At 45.5% G+C, this 21,037-nt stretch overlaps 1 protein-coding gene across 1 annotated transcript; it reads right to left on the reverse strand.

Moving 5' to 3' along the window:
* Positions 1-3,971: 3,971 nt before the first annotated feature.
* On the reverse strand, positions 3,972-19,388 carry CPLX4 (complexin 4). Its single transcript, XM_065747115.1, has 3 exons — positions 19,222-19,388; positions 16,377-16,464; positions 3,972-4,572 (listed from the first exon to the last, which is right to left on the reverse strand). The coding sequence occupies exons 1-3, from the start codon at positions 19,386-19,388 to the stop codon at positions 4,345-4,347; spliced, it is 483 nt and encodes a 160-aa protein (XP_065603187.1). The 3' UTR covers positions 3,972-4,344.
* Positions 19,389-21,037: the final 1,649 nt, after the last annotated feature.

Below are 21,037 nucleotides of genomic sequence, written 5' to 3' on the forward strand. Positions count from 1 at the left end.
ATTCCTTTTGGGATCGCTCAGCAGCTCCTTCAATAGTTGCAGGTGAGGTTGGCCGTCTCAGAGTGCTGCTTGAAAGATGGAGGAGGGAGGTGGGGGGGAGGGGTACAGAAAGAACTCAGCCATCCATTGGCAAAGAGGGAAGAGGCCAGCAGAAGAGACAAGAAAAGGTTAGTGTGGCTTTTGTGCACAATATAAAAAGCAAGTCAATACCATTGGAGGGGCATTGGAGGGTACTCAAAGCAATCAGCCAGGGGCCATTGTATTCCTTTAATCTACATGTGTATTTCCCAAGAACTCTATTAGTGAAGATGAATGAACTGTGCAATGTCCCTAATTTCTTCTAATTTTGAGCTGGGTTTTTATGGCACTCACAACCAGCACAAAACACGCCTGGCCCTCCAGAAGCTCCGGGCATGCTCAGGAGCACTTTTTGCCTTCTGTAGTTAAAAAGGAGGTGGACAGCAAGGTGAGGTGGAGCGGCAGAGCCCTGTGGCTGGGCTGGCAGTCAGAGCCATGAAGGGGACCGGGTCCTGGCACAATCACTGTCTTATGAGCACCTGTCAGTGCTGGCAAACACAGGAATGAGACATATGATTTTTTCTATTAATCACAATGTGACATACAGCAAATTACTACTCCCAAAGTGGTGTGTGTATATCCTGTGCCACTTCCCATGGATGCTAATGGAGACTGAACAGGAACAATTTTGTTGCCACTGAGATGAATGTATGGCACGGGGCTTAGAGCCATGAAATTGGCACTAAATAATGTGTTGGGTTTCTCTTCCTTTACCAAGGTCTTTTCTGTATGTTAAATGGGAGTAATGAGGTCAGCCTGCGGGTAGGACATGCAGCAAGGATCACTGCCCTGAGCGATGAGCAGGACAGCAGATTGTGGAGGGGAAGGTGGGAGCAAGGTGAAAATGGGAATGTCCATTAGCAGGAGCCTATGCCCTGTTTGCATGCCCCACATCCCCCAGCGATGCAGACATCACCTTGCTGATGTGCCCCTCCAGAGCAGAGAGTGGAGGTTCATGCTGTAAGGCTATATTAATGCAATCCTTCTTTACTTGTTTTCCAATTAGCCTAATTGAATTCAGATTGCTTAAAAGTGGGCACCAGAGACATTTATCTTGATGGGATGACGGCCTTGAGCTCCAGCGATCCTATTAACTGTAAGAACACAAATCCCAGGTAGGGCCCATCCAGCAGTATCTCCCATGTGACCTAATGCCTTTAATCTGCTCCTCTTCCGCGCAGCACACACACACACACACACACACACACACACACACACACACAGGCATGTGCACACGTGCACACATGCGCACAGGTGCATGCACGTGCGTACGTGTGCAGTTGTGCACACATGTGCACACACACATGCAGTGGCTGACTGTCAGGATTAGAAGTATTCAGTGCAAGGCCTTGGAGAAGGGTCTTTTATTCTCCTTATATGTTCACAGAATGGGAACCAGAGACCCATTGACTGGTTGGGGTGGGCAGGGCCCTTTTACCCCCAGTCCCATGCTGCCCCAGCGCTATGCCCAGCCCCATGCTGGGGGCTTTTGGGGGTCCCTCCAGCCCCTTGTCTTGGTGCAGCTCTGGCACTGCCCAGCACAGCAGTGCTGCTGGGGGCAGGGGCAGCTCCTGGGCTCCAGGATGTGTCCAGTGCACTGGGCAACACTGAAAAGACCTGGCTGCATTTTCATCACTTCATCCCTTCAGGTGTTTATGTACGTTGGTTGAGATATTCATAAACACAGATATGTATTTATATGGAGTTGGAGCAGTCAGTGTCCTTCCTGCCCACTCTGCTCCGGGCTCTCCCACTGTCTGTCTCTAGGGCTCAGCACTAGTTAGCTGTGCAGAGCTCCGTGCTGAGCTCTGTGAATGCACACCCCTTCCACTCTCCCTAGGAAATGCTGTGCTGCTGCGGCTGACAGCTGAGCCCAGTCCTGCCGGCTCTGTGCCCCCAGCTCCATGCTGGCTGCTCAGGGCTGCAGGAGTTGGGTGTGCTGCTGGCACTACTGTTGCTGGGGTCCCCTGGCTTCACCCCAAGCCAGCTGCTGCTCCCTGCAGGTCACTGCTTCATGGTGGTGATAGGGTTAAGGTCGCACTGCGTTGCATTGCACTGAGTTGCACTGCACCTTGTTTCATTGCATTGCATTTGTATTAGGGTTAGGGTTGCACTGCATTGCATTGTTTTTGGGTTAGGGTTAGGGTTGGTGGTGGTCGTGAGGTTTCGGTGACCACAACCACATGCTGTGAGCTCCCACCACCCAGGGACACTGCAGCCAGGATGCTGTCCAACACCTCGTGTGACCTGGCCCTGCCGTGCCAGGCTGAAGCTTTTTATGTCTTCAGCTCTAAAAATGGTGCCTAAGGCAGCCCAGGCGCTGCCAGCAGCAAATCAGCTCAGCTGTGCCCAGTGCTGGGCCCGGCAGTGTCCCTCGCTGTGGGCAGGGGGCTCTCGTACCACCCATCCCATCCCCCAGCTGCCTCCAGCCCTGCTCCCCTCTGCTGACCTGGACCATATTTTGGAAACTCAGTAATCGCTCGTTTGGTGTTTCTGACTGTACTTTCTTCTTTGACCCCTTAAACCACAAAAATGCTGATCCCGTATGTGCTTACGAACTTAATTAGCTCCTTTAAACCACCAGATGCTTTCAATAAGATTTTCAGGATGTCCCAGGCACATTTTAATTCAAAGGTCAAAAGTCTTAGGCCTGTTTACCGTGGTGTTTTATAGACAAGATAACTCAGCCTGAAAAACAGAACGGCACGGATACACCTAATAACCTTAAACAAATGCAGGGAGAGATGGGTGTATCCTCACTAATCAGAGGCCAATGGAGCTGGGCTGGCTGTTCTAACTGCTCTGTGCAAAGGCCTCCTTTTCCCATGTCTTGGTGTCAGCTGCAGTTGCTGTCCCCGTGAAGAGCAGTAAAACACTCAGCAAAATTCTTAACTCACTGGGGATTGGTAGAGCCTCCACAGTTCTATGGGCTGTGAAGGATATGACCCAATGCAGGCAAAGGGAACTTGGAACCGGGGGAGCTGTGTTTGGAGTGCATTGTAATAGTAACTTCTGTGCTTTGTAGACATGTAGAGTTCTGTATCTTGTGCTTTGGAGAAGAGGGAAGGAAGAGGATGGGAAGGGGAAGGGAGAAGACGGAAGGGAAGGGAAGGGAAGGGAAGGGAAGGGAAGGGAAGGGAAGGGAAGGGAAGGGAAGGGAAGGGAAGGGAAGGGAAGGGAAGGGAAGGGAAGGGAAGGGAAGGGAAGGGAAGGGAAGGGAAGGGAAGGGAAGGGAAGGGAAGGGAAGGGAAGGGAAGGGGAGGGGAGGGGAGGGGAGGGGAGGGGAGGGGAGGGGAGGGGAGGGGAGGGGAGGGGAGGGGAGGGGAGGGGAGGGGAGGGGAGGGAAGGGAAGGGAAGAAGGAGACAAACCACATTTACTGCAGTTATTCATTTTGAAGGAATATTTTTATTTGACTGGGTGGAGTCTGAGAGAGAAAGACACTTACAAACCTGTAGGAAGGTGCTACATATCCCCATTTGCATATTTCATTTACAAGCCAGCTCTTGTAGAATTTACAAAGTGCTTTATTTTACAGAATAGCAGGGCTCCGTATGAGTGCTTTTATATTATGAGTGTCAGGCGTGCGAGAGGGTAACGTAGGTCCTGTGTGGAATTTCATGTGCGATATCTCATTGCTGTGGGTGACCTGCAGGTCCCCACTCACATCCACATGCAATGACATGATTGTGTGGTAGCATTTTACGCTTCAACTTTTTGCCTTTTGCTTTATTTACAACAGAGGTGATCAAAACCAATTTTTTTTTCCTTTGTTTTAAAACTCTTGCAAAATGTTCAACATTTAAATATTGATTTTGCCTTAAAATGTTTGAAACAAGGTGCTTTGATTACATATATATACGCATATACTTCTGAGAGCAGTATTAAATGAGTGATTGCCTATACATCATGCAGTGGGAGGACAATAGTAATGGACAATGACACGTGTTCAGTAGTATTTTGGACACTTTGAAAAGATGGAGAAAGGCACGCTTTTCCCCCAGCATTTGCTTTTGTTGTTGTTTTGTTTTAAGCCATCTTTTCCTTGTGGAAACAAATGTTACATTAAAAATAATAATAATAATAATAGAATAATCTCTGCCACTACACTAAGCAGGCACAGCAACTAAATGCTCCCCCCCAGGAGGTTTTAAAGTCTGTCTCTCTCATGTTGACATGCACTGCTATAGAGCTAGGTGCACCCCCTGCCTGCCCACAACCCTGTGAGATAGAGTTGGACTGACAGCCCTGGGGTGGTGATGTCTCTCCTACATCACAGAACATTTCTGCTCAGCAGCCTGTTTGATCTCAGTGAAGGTGGCTTGTGCCTTTTCCTTGATTGCATCCATGTCCATATTCTGAATGTTCTGCAACTGTCCCAGGATAGAGTCCTTGTCTTCTTCTTCTATCTGATCTTCTGCCACCATCTTCTGGAGGTCTTCTGGCAAACCCACATCATCTCCAGCCATCTGTATCTGGTTCTCATCCAGTTCGCTCTGACACAAGAACAGAAAACAAAAACAGTGTGCTATGGGATTTCAGGACCTGACAGTGAGACTCCTTTGTGTTTGTTTGGCTTTGTTTGTTTGTCTTCACAGAACTGTGGAATCACCAAGGTGATCCAATACCTCCAAAATCAATCAGTCCAACCACCCACCTACCACCAATATTTCCCACCAAACCACATCCCTCAGTACAGCATCTATATGTTTCTTGAACACCTCCAGGAATGGTGACTCCACCACCTTCCTGGGCAGCCGGTTCCAGAGCCTGGAGAAGAGATTTTTCCTAATGCCCATGAGGGTGGGTCAACAAGTTCACTGCACAGATATTTCCATTGAAATATGTTGTTGCAGCAGAACTGTAATCATAAATAGGTTCTTCTGCTCCAGAACTGAATTATCCACCACTGCTGTGCAGTGTCTGCCCATAACAAATCAAAGCAAACCAGAAAAGTCAGGTGCTTTATATGTATATATGCAAATTGATCTGCAGAAAGAAATTGCTGTGCTGGGGTCTACCACAAACCCACAAGAACAGCCACAGTGCTTGGTTCTATATTCCAGTGTCATTCAAGTCACGCTAGTTCTGGCATCTGTTTCTCTGTTCCTGTTTTGGAGTTTCACCCTGGAAAGTTGCTCTCAGTTTTGCATTTCATATACTTTCTATTGGGAAGCAGTAAGGAAAAGATAATGATCCAACTGCACATTGAGACAGCTGTCTGAACAGCTAGATATACAGAAGAGAACAGGCCAAAAACTGTCTGCAGCAGATGCAGTAATTCCTAAAAAAGGATGCAAATAGGGTTTCTGACACTAAGGTCTGAATGCTTTTCTGAGTTCTTAGTGAAACCTGAAAGAAACCTGATAACAAATTGGAGGGGTTAGTCTGAAGTGTCTCCTACCTACAGCCTCACAAAAACAAAGCTCACACATTATGAGAAAACCTGGAAAATAATTGCTGGAAGGAAGGTCTGCATCATCACCAAACTACATTTAACCCATGCCTGTGTGGTTGGCACTCGGAGTCATGATGAGGAGCTGCTTGGCACGCATTCAGAGCAGTGCTGGTAAGCAGGGAAACAGGAGGGCTGCGGCAACCAAGAAGAGGACTGAGGTTTGGTGTGAGGAGGAGAAAGTGAAAGGAGAGAGGAGAAGGAGCTGTCTGAGTGGTGGGAAGCATTGGGGTGCAGGGAGCAGGGCACATGCTCCTTCCTGCTGCCAGCTGCAACGCACTATCGCTGCGGCTCCGTCGGTTTTTCAAACAATGGTGATTTTGTTCACATTTTGTGGTGGATTCCGATGCAACCAGAGCTCAGAAGAACAGGATATTTTGACACAGTTCACACATCAAAGATAAGCATTAATGCCTCATTACATCTCCAAAATGAAGCATGACAGCAGCAAAGGCCTGATATGAATAAGCAGCAATGCTGTCAGCAGGAGGTGTTCTTGAGAGTGAGGGGTCTTGGGTCTGCATGAATGAATGAATGTATGAATGAATGGAAGGATGTATATGAGCAATGGCTGTGTAGTTTCAGGGCTTTGCAAGGACAAGGCAGGTTGGTATGCTTGACTGCATAGACATTATTTTAATGTTATATTTATTTGCACAGCATTATGTTTGCAGCAACTCTATTGCTCTTTAATCTGATTTCTCCCTGTACCTCTTGTGAAAAATACGGACGGTTTTTCATAATGGATACTACTATGTGGCTAAAATGAGTAAGGGTGTTGCCAACAGGTCTAGGGGAGCTACAGGCAGTATCCCAAGCAGCACAAGTGTTCTTGACTGGTGGTGACATGGGAGCAATTCTTTATGCTTTCCATCCACAAGCACTGGCTATCAGACGAGTCGCTCTTTTGAAATGCTCAGTACAGGGAGATGAAAAGAGATGAGGTTAGTTACTGTAGTCCCCATTAACCACCCTACACTCATTTTCTTTCTTTTAGAGAAACTTACTGAAGATATCATCACTGCATGCTAGAGGATATTATGTGTAGAAATGGCCATACAACACACACAGTCCACTCTGGCAATGCCAAGCACTGCTTGGCAAGGCTTTGCAGCAAAGTCCTGTCCTGCTGAAGCTTGAGATGTGACGCACAACACTGTTTGGGGTTTCAGAGGGATCTCTGACCCCAGATGAATGTGCTCAGATTTGGATGAAGGTAGAGCAGTTCTGCCAGAAGCATTGGAATTACACTTGCTTCTGCATTCAGCCTGGTCCTGTTCTCAGCAGCCCTAACATGAGCTTCAGCAGTGGGGGGCTGTTCACCAGCAAATGAAGAAGCCCACAAAAAGTGCATGGCCTTTTTCTCCTGAAGTTTGCCAGATCTGGCTCTGTCACTTGAGTACTTAAACAGAAATGTTGCATTAAGCATCCAATTAAGTGTGGAGGTTTGTGTTTGTTTTTGTGTGTCTGACTTTTAAAGCCTGGTGGAAATAAGGTCTATTTTCATAGAGGTGAGATTTTCCCACAGGACATTCTTAAAGTCAGTCTGACACTGCAAGCACCTGCATACGCAGTGAGCATGCAGCTCCAAGTGGTTGCTCCTGCATGCAGTGTTGGTGATGCACTGCTGTGCCTGTCCTTTGTGACTGTAGCACAGATCAGAGTACAGCTGGGGCTGCAGGTCTAGCTAGGTCTGCCCCTCACCCAAAGCCATGCACAGCTCTGGTAGTGGCAGACACACTGCCCTGTGTCTGGATACACCCATCTCTGCAAGGGCTTAGTACCCCTTTAGGATCTCTGCTAGCACAGGAGAACATCTATTGCTAGTCCATTAAACATGCCTGGCACTGGCCTCTTGCCCCAGGGCCAGCTGGCCTGCTATTGAGCTCTCTCGCCCTACAAAACATCCAGCTGCCCATTGGGAATGCCTGTCCTCGCTCCCAAACCAGCCCCGTGAGCTGCTTGGGAGGCTGCCCAGGCCAGAACTGGGGCAGACACCGCGCTGACAATTCAGCAGCACAGACGATGGAGCCCCAGTGCCTGGGAATATTGTTTGGACCTGACTGTGCTCCTGATGTAGTCAGACTCAGCTAGGTCCATTCTGTTAGTGATCCAACTGAGCTCCTGATAGGAGCATGGCACACAGGCATAAAAGTAGAAAAGAGTATAACCATCTGCTTACATCAGATCTGTAAACATAAACTTGCAGACTAATTTATCCACTGTGGATCCAGAGCTGTTCCACTTTGGGCTGTTAAGGAAAGATTTGGATCACCAAGAAGACTTAAAAGTCAGCAGGATTTTTTGTTTTCAGGCACTTATCTGAAGGCTGCATGCATTGAAGTACTCCCGAGATAAGTTCCTCTTCCTGCCTGGTTGATATTCATCCCCTGTGGTCTCTAGATAGAGAGTGATATTCATTAAAGTGGGGCTTCACAATATTCCCATCTCAGTGCAATAGAGCAGAAGCTGCTTGAGATGATGTGACTGCATGTTCTGCTCATGGCGAGATGCTTTCCTTTCAGAAGTCTTTATCAGCATTTGCTATTGAAACAGCACCTGATGGCATCTGAATACTCACTCCCTCTAAATACCAAAGAATGACAAACATCCTGCTGTTGAGCAGCAGATGATGGTGAGGAGCAGTGCCCACATCAGTGCTTTGGGAAGGGGCAGGGATCCTCCACCTGGAGCAGATGGCACAGCCACTCCCTGAGGTATGCGAAGTTCGGCCATCAACACAGCCCCCCATCACTGGGGCAGAAGGTGTGCCCTGGTGCAACCATGCTGCAACAGAATTCCTGCTTTCAAAGGGACACAGTGAGTCTATGGTGCAGGTTGGTGGCTTGAAAAAGGCAGTGAGGTCATGGGGAAGAGTTGCTGTGCTGTGGATGCATTCTTTGTACAGGTTGGATGGGGGCAAGGTCAGATGTTCCTCTCCTGCATCACAGGCACCATCACCTCAAGCCCCTCCGCTAAAACCTTGAAGAATTCAACTGATTCCAGCTCAGAAAGAAGGCAAGAACTGAATAAAAGTCTTTTTCTGGGTGTTTTTGTATGTGTGTGTGTGTTTTGTTTGTTTCCTTGTTTATTAACACAAGTCACCACTTGCATCACCATGCATTGAGTTTAGTATATACATCTTCAGGCAACACTTCTCCCACCTCATGTGGAGCTCCTCAGCCGACTGCAAGGGGATGGTATGAATGCCGAGCATGGAGCAGAAAGATGCAGGAAGCAATCTGTGTGCATCCCGAGCACGTGCTCACCTCTCGTTTCCCTTCTGACCTTCTCAGTTGCATTCACTCGCTGTTACCGATATCTCTTTCCTGGTTCTGGACGTGCAGTGTCCCGAGGCAGTTGTGCAGTTAGAGGGGTTGCTCCAGGCCCATGCTTCTGGTGTTTTAGATGAAAGCTTTTCATTAAACACATCTGAACTCGATCAGTTCGGATGACCAGCTTTCAAGGCATATCTGATGGTGGAACTTTTATTTTTGCCCTATGTCAGATTTTAGATCTGTTCTTAGGTGACCTTGTGTTGAAAGCTGCTTACAAGAAAGCAAGCTGAATGAAATCAGCTGGTAGTATCATATGAAGAGCAGTAAAAATGCACTTTCTTTTGTATGGAACTTATGCGCTGAGTACTCTGCAAAGGCAAAATTGTCCATAGACTGAATCTCTCATGGCTAACAACATCTTTCTGATGACAAACCTAAGTTGACAATTCTGTTAATAGGATTAGGTTCATTAAGGGACTGCTTTCTCTTATAAATCTGTCCCAGATAGCATGGAGCTTTAGATTTTGCACTGAAAAGGGGGCCCTGCTCAGTCCTGAGTTTCATGCTTTCTCTGTCAGTGTTTGCTTTGCGGGTGATACTGGCAATATTTAGAGCTCCTCTTCCAAGCTGCGCTACCTGAAATAACTTGCATTTTTCAGAATAACAAATATGTTTGGACTTGTTATCACAAGTCACAGCCCAGAAGGTCAGCCGTCCCCTGGCCTGCATCCAAAGCAGTGCAGCCAGCAGGGTGAGGATGGGATCTGCCCTTCTGCTCCGTGCTGTGAGACCTCACCTGGAGCACTGCATCCGATGGGGACTGCTCAGTGCAGGAGGGATGTGGACCTGTTGGAGTACCTAAAGGGGAGCTGTAGAAAAGAGGGAGACAGACTCTTATCTGAAGGGTCTGATCTGGGAGGACAAGGGGAAGTGGTTTAGTGGTTTCAAACCGAAAGAGGGGAGATTTAGACTGGGTGTAAGGATAAAAGATATTTGCAATAAGTGTGGTGAGGCACTGGCACGGGTTGGCCCAGAGATGTAGTACCCAAACTCTGCAGAGACCCGAGGTCAGGCTCCTGGAGGGACTCTGAGCTCTAATGGAGCTGTGGGTGTCCCTGTGCACTGCAGGGATAGGACCACATGGCCTTTAAAAGCCCATTCCAACATCTTTATGCCTTTGACAGTATCACTTCTGAGGATTTAAACCCACAACCTTACAGGGCATGGTGAGGCTGCGGGGAAATGCTGTTCAGTGGCTGTCTCAGCCTCCAAAAAGGAAAACAAAGCCTAACAACAACAACAAAAAAATCTAATGATATTTTACTGTTCATCCACTAATTAAAATGCTGGTGTTTAGAGATTTAAGCCTACAATCCAATCAACCACTTAAAATCTTGTACTTCCCTTTTTTACATAATTAATCCTTCTGTAATTAAAGTTGCCCTCAGGATATCTTTTCCTCTTTCTGTGCCTGTCACTCTGCTGAGCACTTGCAGCCTGGAACAAGCGGCATTTTGCCACTTATGAAAATAGAGGAGTATGGTGGATATTATTTTATGCCCCAGGGACGTCACCAGTCATGCACAGAGCTAGCATACATCCATGTTTCTTGCAGGAATGGGAAGATATGGTATATTTCTCCAGACCTACAGTCTGGAGCAGCTCTGGGCTCTGGTGGAGCTGTGGGAGACAGCTTTCTTCTACACTGTGCATTGTGAGGGCAGGGCAATCAGAGGTGACTAAAATGAGACCTTATGCACAGAATTATTTTGTTTGCTTTTTTTTTTCTTTTCCTTTTTTCCCAAATTTATTTTTTCCTTCATTTTTTCCTTTCTTTTCTTTCTTTTTTCTTTTTATCCCTTTCCTTCTATTTCCTTTTCCTTCTTTTTTCTTTTTTCCACTTTTTCCCTTTTTATTTTTTCTTTTTTTTCTTTCCCTTTCCCTTTCCCTTTCCCTTTCCCTTTCCCTTTCCCTTTCCCTTTCCCTTTCCCTTTCCCTTTCCCTCTTCCCTTTCCCTTCTTTCCTTCCTTCCTCTTTTTTTTTCTTTCTTCTTTTCTTTTCTTTTCCTTTTCTTTTCTTTTCTTTTCTTTTCTTTTCTTTTCTTTTCTTTTCTTTTCTTTTCTTTTCTTTTCTTTTCTTTTCTTTTCTTTTCTTTTCTTTTCTTTTCTTTTCTTTTCTTTTCTTTTCTTTTCTTTCTTTTCTTCTCTTCTCTTCTCTTCTCTTCTCTTCTCTTCTCTTCTCTTCTCTTCTCTTCTCTTCTCTTCTCTTCTCTTCTCTTCTCTTCTCTTCTCTTCTCTTCTCTTCTCTTCTCTTTTCCTTTTCCTTTTCCTTTTCCTTTTCCTTTTCCTTTTCCTTTTCCTTTTCTCCTCTCCTCTCCTCTCCTCTCCTCTCCTCTCCTCTCCTCTCCTCTCCTCTCCTCTCCTCTCCTCTCCTCTCCTCTCCTCTCCTCTCCTCTCCTCTCCTCTCCTCTCCTCTCCTCTCCTCTCCTCTCCTCTCCTCTCCTCTCCTCTCCTCTCCTCTCCTCTCCTCTCCTCTCCTCTCCTCTCCTCTCCTCTCCTCTCCTCTCCTCTCCTCTCCTCTCCTCTCCTCTCCTCTCCTCTCCTCTCCTCTCCTCTCTCTCCTCTCCTCTCCTCTCCTCTCCTCTCCTCTCCTCTCCTCTCCTCTCCTCACCTCCTTTTCCTCTCCTTGTCCTCTTTTTTTTTTCCTTTTCTCCCTCATGGTACCTGTTTCAAAAAATCCTGCCCAACTCTCTAGGGATAACAGTCCTCTCTTCTCCCTTCCCCTTGGGAAGTCAGTCAGCGAAAAACGTACTTTTCATCCCAGGTTCCGAACTAGGGCTCCCAGACATTTTCAGTACAGGCTTTCTCTCAGTCACGAGGCGGGTTCGTTGCTCAGCCCGAATTGCAGCTTCGCCTCTCGTTCAGATGTTTTTGCAGAGAAGAGCGGTGCAGTTCTGCGAGAGTGGCACTAGAGGGCAGCCGGGGGCTCAGGGATGGGCTCGGCACCTCCAGTACGTCGGGGAAAAAGAATAAAATTCAGCAAACCGGGTGATTCGTGGCTCGTGCTTATATCGTGCAGGCACTTCTTTTCACAGCCTACGTGGCTCTGCTTTCTAACGTGCTTCGTTGCCTTTGCTTCTGGCATTTCTGTGGGTGCTTCAAACAGTGCATCGGGGGTGGATGCGGATGTCCTAATATTCTCTCGTGCTTGTCGCACACAGGCAGACAGACACAGCGACCACAGAGCCCAACATGGAGTGATGTGGTTGAGGGAAACCCAGTGAATTCATCCTGACGACAGCAGCGCGTGGCAACGGGAGGAGCGATCTGGACCGGCTCACGGCTGTGGGAGGAGGTGGCATATTTGGTGGTGGACTTTCTGAATATGTGGTCTCCTGCGAGTGAGAGTCCAAGGAATTAGGAGAGGAATTGAAATAAATGCCATTTTCAGACCAATGCTTGATGAATGTGAGCAATGCCACATCACACTGCTGGAACAGAGCAACATTGAGGTCTCTCTTGTTACTCAGGTAACATCACAGAGGCATTTTTCGTAGCAGAACTTTCACTGATCTCAGGCCCACCTACAACATCTGCTCCTATTCATGAGTTTCATTGGTCTTCCTCCCAGCTCTCAAAACCTCATCCGAGCCAGAATAACATCTTTCTTCTCCTTCAATTAGGTACAGGGAAATAAGGCCAATCATCTCAATGTGAAGGAGATTTTTCTGCACTGAACACCATCAGCCTAAATTAAAATGATAGGCTGATAGCCCTTAACGACTTAACAGGACAGCAACCACAAGGTCACAGAGCCAGAGCTGCAAAGAGATCCTGACCAGCTATTCCACTCATTTTCTCACGTTCCTTCCATATCAAGGATAAGAAGCTACATAAAACATCTTCAGTGCCTTTGGCCAGGAAAGATTCCTCCCACTGTTTGAAACAGCAAGAGCAAACTGTCAGCTCAGACAGGTTTAATATTGCTGCTAGGGTTGGCAGAAATTTTCCAGAGACACAAAACCCCCTTGTTTCTACAGAAATATGTCAATGGGGTATTTTTAGTGCATGGAAGTTCTAGCATCAAAAAGGCCCACCTCTTTTAAAATAATATATATATATATATATATATATATTATTATGTGTATATATATATTTATTTTTTTAACAGTATCTTTTGGAAATGTTGTTTCCATAAATAATGATTTTACAAAGTTTTCTTTTAAATGGAATTGTTATAAAGTTGTCATTAAAAGTGTTGTGAATAACTTAAAGAAGAAAAAAAAAGGAAAAAAAGAAGAGAAGGAGAAAAAAAAAGAGAAAGGAAGAGAAGAAATGGTTCTCTTCAAACCCCGCAGGGCAGTGCAACAGAAGAAATGCTTGTAGAGCTCTTTTCCTTGTATTTAACTACTGACTTGTTAATTTTGGGCTGTGGATCAGCCCTTGTAACACAGCTTAATTAATCCTAGTGAAACCAGTACTGAGGTGAAATGAAGAGTAGCTAAAACTGCAGATTTTTTTTTCAGGTAGTTGATGGTCAGTGAAGGACACAGCATTAATTAGGACAGCAGCAGCCATCAGATGGCAGAGCCTATCCAAGTACCTGGACAATCTGGCATTTATCTTCCTGACTCTGTAACAACACATCCCTCTGGTGGGTGTCAGCAGGCAGGATCGATGCTCTAGCTTCACACAACCACTTTGCAAGGCTTGTGCTCTGTCAAAGCTAAAATCATGAGAGCTGACAGCTCCCGGAAGGGTTTCCCCTTGGTTTTGCTTCAAGTTGGGTCACAATGGGGCAGATGCCCACAGGCTTTGGGATGACTTTGTATTCCCTGCTGTGATAGCAACCCTGAGCCTTTATGAATGAAATATAATGTGGTATTAATAATTTGTTAACTGAGGATATCTTGAATGTGTTGGAATCCCTCTTGATAGTTAATTTTGTTACTGCTGCTGAATTAATATAGAGAGTAAAAAGTTTTGTGGATAGTTCTCACCCTTGACTTGTGCTATCACTCCAATCACAGAATAGGAGGGGCTGGGAAATATGAGCCGTGTAGTACTAGAATACTGTAATTATGCTGAAACAAAAGCCAGGATTCTAACTACCTGGGCTCCAAACTGACAAGAAATATGGGCTTTCTGTCCCACTCACTACAAGGAAGACATGGAGTCACCAGCCCTGGAAGTGTTCAAGAAACATTTAGATGTGGTACTTAGGAACATGATTTAGTGGTCAGTATTGGTGGTAGGTGGATGTTTGGACTGGATGATCTTAGAGGTCTTTTCCAACCTTGGTGGTTCTATGATGGTGGTTCAGCACATGAACACCTTTGTAGTTATGCACAACAGAGCAGGAACACAGGACTTAAGTTAAACACATCTCAGTTCATCCTATTTAGAACAGGGCTGATATGACAAGGCCCACCATGAGACAGAGAAGCCTACATTTTCATGTGGCCACTGGACCAGCAAGACCTGAACTGAGCTGGCTGCAAGAAATGAAATGAAAAAAACAAAAAAAACAAAACCCTCACAGAGACCGCATGCATCACAAGGTCATAGAGTTATCTGCAAATGGAGAAGCAAACAGGGAGCTCCAGAAAACAGATGTTATTTCTGGGAGGCATTTGCTCGAATGAAAACATTTCTGTAAATCACTGTAGTCACATTTCAATAACTATACCTGAAGAACGTCTTAAAGAAGCTGGAAAATTAGTCTGTTCAGAAATCCTTTGTAAGAAATGAAAGAGTATCCAGGATAAGAGCAGTTCAATGACATATAAACCACCTCAGCTTCCTTCATTTCCCAGCAGATTTGCCAAGTCATCAGCAGCAAGTGGAGAACCTCTGTGGTGGTGTACATCGTTTGGCTGAACCAAGGAAGATGAGCCATCAGAACGTGGAGTGGATGAGGATAAACCTCTCTGGAGGTTTGGATGGATGAGGTTCAAGATGTTGGTCTCTTTGCACTAATGACAGAGTCCCTGCATGGCTGCTTTGGGTTGAGTACTCTGTGTTAGAGTGCACAGTATACCATGCCTAAATGTTTGCAGATAACATGGAAAATGGCAGGAAGCAAAAAACAATGCCCTTTTGGGGCTTTAGGGGAAAAAGAATAAATAAATAAAAAGCCAGAAAAGATGTGGGAGAATTATTTCATATTTTTCTATACTTCCAGAGCGGTCAGGAAGGGGATTTCTCTTCTCTAACAACTGTGAAGCCAGGCACATCATCTGATGTTAGCACTCAGACTGCCACTGCTGATGGAAACTTCCTCTGGAATACTTCTGATTTCAGCTGGTGTTTGGAAACGGTGGCATAATTGTTCCCTATTTACTGCCTTCATGACACTCATGAGCTGACACACATCCATCGTATCCCCTCAGGTCTGACACTGCTGTGCCAAGGCCATTGAGTACTCCATCACTTTCACTGTTCCCTTATCATTATTTTGAGACAGAATGATTAAAACTGCATTCCAACTTCAAGCTGCTAAAGACAGCAGCTTTCATCTAACAACATTTTCTGCTTCTGCTGTCTATTCCTTTCCTAATGATTCTTTAACCACTCCTCTCCCCTCCGTGGCTTCACTGACATTTCCAGCATCCCACCTGCAATGACTTTGAGGCCATTTCCTGAGCAGCAGTAGTCCTTTTGGAGCCACTTACCCACAGCCCACAGGGACAGGGAGGGCTTTCCATCCTTTCTGTCCTGGCTCTCTGCCCTGGTCTGGGAGCGTTGCAGCTCTGCTTGCTGATAGGAAACCTGCAGGTTGGTGACTTGTCATTCTGCTCTCTGTGTTTCTGTTTCACTAGGAGTACTTTGCAGCTTCAGCAGCTCTAAAGCAAAAATGAATGGGCAGTCTGCTTCCACCTCGGGGAGGACAATGGTAGAAATGGGCCTTCCGAATTTTGGAGCATTAAACGTAGAAGAGTTCTCAGTGATTTTCCCTCTTTGCTTTCAGGGTGGTTTTGCTTTGTTTTGTTTTTAAATCGGTGTATGTCACTGAGTTACAGCCAAGCACACTGACAGTAGGGCTCGATCCAAGCAGAGATCCAACTTGTCTGCTCTTGTTTCAGAACTAATGTTACAGAGATAACTGCTGGCATCTTTCTGTTTGTGGAATGGAGAAAAACGGATCTAAAGCTGTGACCAGGCAAAAGAAAAGGCTCTAGGGAGACCTGAAAGTGCCTCAGTATCCAAAAGGGGTATAGGAAAGAAGGGGACAGACTCTTTAAAAGGGTGTGGTGTGAGAATACAAAGGGAAGTGGTTTCAAATTGGAAGAGGAGATTTAGGGTGGATATAAAGAAGAAGTTCTTTACATTAAGGGCAGTGAATCACTGGCATAGTTTTCCAGAGAGGTGGTGGTGCCCCATCCCTGCAGGCACCCAAGGTCAGACTGGATGGGCTCTGAGCTCCTGGTGAAGCTGTGGGTATTTCTGTGCACTGCAGGGAGTGGGACCATGTGGTCTGTAAGGGTCCCTTCCAACTCAAACTGTTCTGTGATGACTGCACAAGAAGTGTTGCCTGGGCCTCTTTGGGGCCACAAGCTGCACCTTACCTTGGGGAGCCTGTATTTCTCTCTCAGGTGAACCCTCAGACAAGCTCTTTCTGCCTTCTTCTGTGCAAATGCTGCATCTCTTTCCATCCTGGAAAAAAGAAGGAATAAAAGAAGTTTCTTCAAGATATTGATTTAATAGCTCTCTTTTCACCAAGGCAGCTTCTGAGCTACACAAATTTGGGTGCAGCAGTTACTCCCAAGGCAACTTGCCCAAAGGCACAAAGGAGAGATAAAAACAAAGTGATGTCAAGGGGCTTGAATTCTCCAATCACCAAACTCTTTCTGAGAGAGCTTTCCCTGAGTTCTCTGAAGAGGAAAGGAGGAACCAGCACTGCTGGTCTGAAGGTTTTGCTGTTCTTACTCACCATAACAATTCAAATGAGCAGAGCAGACAAGCTGTGTTTGTTCCTTGCTTATCCCACCCAGGGCGTTTGCAGTGATGGCAGTGTCCTGCAAACATGGGCTCCTAGTTTAAGGGTCCACAGTGGCAAAATGGCCTTTCTGGGTCTGACCAAAAACTCAAGCATCCCAGAGTTATCTGTCCTGCAGTGGGCAGAGAAAGGATGTAAGAATAGGATAAGCATCCTCTGTCATAACTGCCCAACTTCCAAACATCAGCAGGGAATGGTTTTAAGCTCGAGGAGGGAAGGTTTAGATTGGATGTAAGGGGAGTTCTTCACAGAGGGAGTGCTGAGGTGCTAGCACAGCTAGCTGCCCAGAGAAGCTGTGAATGCTCTGTCCCTGGAGGCATTCAGGATCAGGTTGGATGGAGCCCTGAGCAGCCTGGTCTAGTGCCAGATCTGGAGGTAGGTGGCCCTGCTGCAGCAGGGGAATTGGAACTTGATAATCGCTTCCAACCCAAACCATTCTATGACTTTTATGAGATGATGCTGACGTTCTTTCCACCCCCCCCAAATGCTTTTTTTTTTTTTTTTTTTGTAGAAGTTCTCAGCCAAAATTTGTTTTGTTCCAGACAATATCAAACTTCTTGCAAGATAAAATGTTATTTTCCCTCTCCTTCTGTGACTGAGTTTTTTTGGGTTTTTTTCCTCTTCAGTTCTCATTAACTGGAAGCCAACTTAAACAGCATTCAGTCATTGATTATGGGGATGGTTGTGAAGAGATTGTTTGTGTGCTAGTGGCATGTTTTCCCATTCTTTCTCAACCCTTCTATTCCCCAACCACTCCTCTGCAGGAGCAGTCACTGGTCATACAGTGTTGGGAATGTCCCCACTGGGTCAGCACATCCCTTCCAGTGACACTGCTGTGTACCCTATGAGATGTGGAAGGGGGAATTCTCTGCTCAACCTGAGCTTTTCACTTGCCCTAGCATCACGGGATGACTTGGCAGCCTTCCATCATCACCCTGGCCCTGGTTTGCTGTGGGGTTTAATTATTCCCTGGAATACAAAGTGCTGCAGCTACAGGGAACAGGTGTAGGGGTCGTTGCATGACAGCCAGGGGCAGATGTGCAGCACTAACTGGTGGCCCCTTCTTGCCCTTAATGCTGGAGATTGCCAGCAGAAATCACCTGTCTGCTCCTCCATACTGCATGTTCTCCTGAGAAACAGCAATCCCTGCATTTCTGGTGGGTTTTGTTGCATTAAAAAAAAAAAAAAAAGGAATAAATAAAAAGGCCAATGAAGCACAGAATCCTGTCCAAAGCCAGGGCAGCCCTGTATCAAAGGCCATGACTCCAGCAGAGCTCATCACCTCTCTGACCTCACTTACATAACCGCAGAGCATGGACTGTTCTCAGCAAATTTCTTTTTGAAAGTACTTCCCATCTCCCAAACTGATGTGCTCCTGCACTGATTCCTCAGCACATTTCTGTACATAAAGACACACAGCACTGGAAAATGTGGTACAAATAATACTCTTTCCAAGAGTTTTCCCTGTCCCAGGGACCCTGGTTTGTTCTCCAGTGTCAGCAGAGACCCGTTCCATCTGCAGGTGATTATTTATAAGTCTTCCTTGTGACAAAAACATGAAGCAAAACATCCTGTATTTTGTTCCGAAGCAAACGATACCTGCTTGAGGTCTTATGATAAAAAGGACTGCTACTAAATACAGACCTGGATACCTTGGATTCCATCGGTCATTAACCTTTCACCTATAATCATCTTACAGAATGGATTTACACAATCATTATGTAATTGATCATTAGAAGAACAGATGCATCTCAGATTTAAAAGTCAATTGTTTTCACCATAATTATGCATGCCTTGAACTCCCACGTGGTAGAAGTCCTCTATTTTACTTCTGTTTTCATACAGAAAACAAAAATAATAACACTCATGGGATTTAATCGATTGCAAAGCGCTGCCTATTTTAAGTTGATTTTAGAAAAAGTGACCAAAAACACAGCTATAAAAGGCAACCACTTAAAAACTTCTCTCTGATGTATAGCACATGTTACTTTTTCTATGTCTGCCACAATGAACACAGACAAAGAGGAGTTTACACCTGCACAGGGCTTTAGGAGAGCAAATCATACAGTGTGAGAAGCCACTCATTCCTGTGCCACAACCATCCTTGCAACTGTGGGAAAATGTGACGGATAAAGCAAGTCCCGTTAGGATTGGATCCAGCACATCATGCTGCAGAGAGAGCAGGAAGAGTGTAGTAGAGAGTCAGAGAATGAGGGAAAAAGGGCAGATGCAGCATTTTGTCATCTGCAGTTGGTGAGCTTCTGTTTTGGAAAGCCTCTAGCAAGGATCTCTCTATGTTAAAGCAGAGAGGTGGAGGGGAGAGCTGTCATCTGGGTTTCTCTTGGGATATTTCTACCTGCTCAAGGTCACAAAGATGCACCCCCCATGCCGCTAATAAGGGAACGGGTACTCACTTCTCCTCAACCATTTGCTTCTGGTACTCCTCATACTCCTCTCTGGTCATTCCTGCAGCAGCTGCTGGGTCGGAAGGAGTGCTTTCTTCTTTGCTTTCTTCTCCTCCACCTCCAAGCCCCAAATTCTTTACCTGGTTGCTTAACATACTTTTCATTAGGAAGGCCATCCTCAAGAGGAAAGGAGCTACAGGCAAACAACTATGAGAGAGCCAAAACAAACAAACAGAAGAGTAAATTTCAAAATCAACAGTCGTGAGCAAGAGGGTTTCTACAGCCACGGCAGCGCCTCAGGGGCACAGTGCTAGTGAAACGTGAATGCCAAAACCAGTTTGTCAGCCATAATCTGGATTAAAGAGTGAACTCCTTAATATCTAGAGGCAGATGGTTCAGATTACACACACACAGACACACACAAAAATCATTAGATGCAGCTACCTACTTTTTATATTAATACCTTAAGCTAATTATAGTTAAAAAAAAGAAAGCATACAATGGCACTTTGACTTCTTCCATCTGAAAAGTCTCACTTTCCCAAAGACCAAAACATGCCCAGGGAGGCAGTGGATCTGCAATACAATCCTGTGTGTCCAAATGGTCATCAGAAAACTGCAAAATTTGGGCAGGACATCCTCTGGGATTTACACAGCCCAATGAGATTTGACCAGTGGAACTCTTCATTAAACAAACAAAAAAAAAAACACACAAAAAACCCAACCCAAACCAAAACAGAACAAAACACCCAAGCAATCCTTTTAATCCATTGACTTGTTATCACATTGGACAAAATTGCTCTGCACAGTTGTCTTCATCCACTTTCCATAGGGTTTCTCAGTCTCACAGGTAAATGAGGCATTACTGCCATCATTACTTTTTTAATGAAAAGCAAACATCTTCCTGCTTTATCTCCCTATGGTTTATTTCACTCTTGCCTGTCCTTCTCCATGGTCGATGCTGCCTAGAATACCTGCTGTTGTGGATATTAACTCCCAGTAAAGGAGGAATAAATCTGAGCTACAGCTCATCCTTTCTTCTGCAGCCTCCTCATCTTTCCAACTTTCATTCACATCATTAACCCCACCGGCTCCCATCAGGTGAAGGTTTGCAGGATGTGCTTCCTAGATCGTAAGTTATTTTTTGGGGAAAAAAAAAACAATCTAAAATATTCACCATTTAGGGTTTTGTTTGTTTTACTACACCTGAATGCACTTGGCTTAATGGAATATTCTGTACTCTTGATTATCTAAATGGTTCTCTCAGCACTCTCATAATTTCGCTGGGATGGGAGGATTTCAGTCTGCCTAATGCCTTAATCTGTATTAGAGCCTTTCTAATTAAAGCAGACCTGTTACTATTTAAAAATGAGAAGAAAAAAGAAGTCAAAATAAATAAATAAAGAGGGCCTTCTGTAATCCTGGATTATTCATGATTAAACGAGAAACTTGGAATTTATATTTCAGATAAGTTCTCACTGCAGCAAGAACTCCAAACCACAGCAGAACTCCTTTGATAGACTACAGACAACGAGGAAGTTGTGTTTGTAGCTGTTTGTTTGTTTCTTTAATCAAAACAGATTTTGGTATTCATTATGAATGGGTCCCATGAACTTGAGAACAAAAGGCATTCTAACGTTTGGTTTGGTAATGGGAAGTGTTATAAAGGGAAACGACCCCACCAGCACTGGAAACCAACGAAAGGACTGGCAGCAGAACTTTGTAAGGCAGAACATAGCCAGCTTTTTGTGTCAGGTTGAGGTACTTATACATCATACAACTGTGCACACAAATCATGAATAAACACTCAGGTAAGGGACCAAAGC

This window comes from Cyrtonyx montezumae, unplaced genomic scaffold (genome assembly GCF_038088225.1).
Source record: "Cyrtonyx montezumae isolate F1298 unplaced genomic scaffold, pur_monq_1.0 scaffold_41, whole genome shotgun sequence".
NCBI lineage: Eukaryota > Metazoa > Chordata > Aves > Galliformes > Odontophoridae > Cyrtonyx > Cyrtonyx montezumae.

Coding starts and splice junctions, on each gene's coding strand:
- CPLX4 (XM_065747115.1), bottom strand. CDS start 19,388: ATGGCCTTCCTAATGAAAAGTATGTTAAGCAACCAGGTAAAGAATTTG. Junction 16,465..19,221: donor AAGCAAATGGTTGAGGAGAA/GTGAGTACCCGT, acceptor TCTTTTTTCCAG/GATGGAAAGAGATGCAGCAT. Junction 4,573..16,376: donor AGAAATACAGGCTCCCCAAG/GTAAGGTGCAGC, acceptor TTCTTGTGTCAG/AGCGAACTGGATGAGAACCA.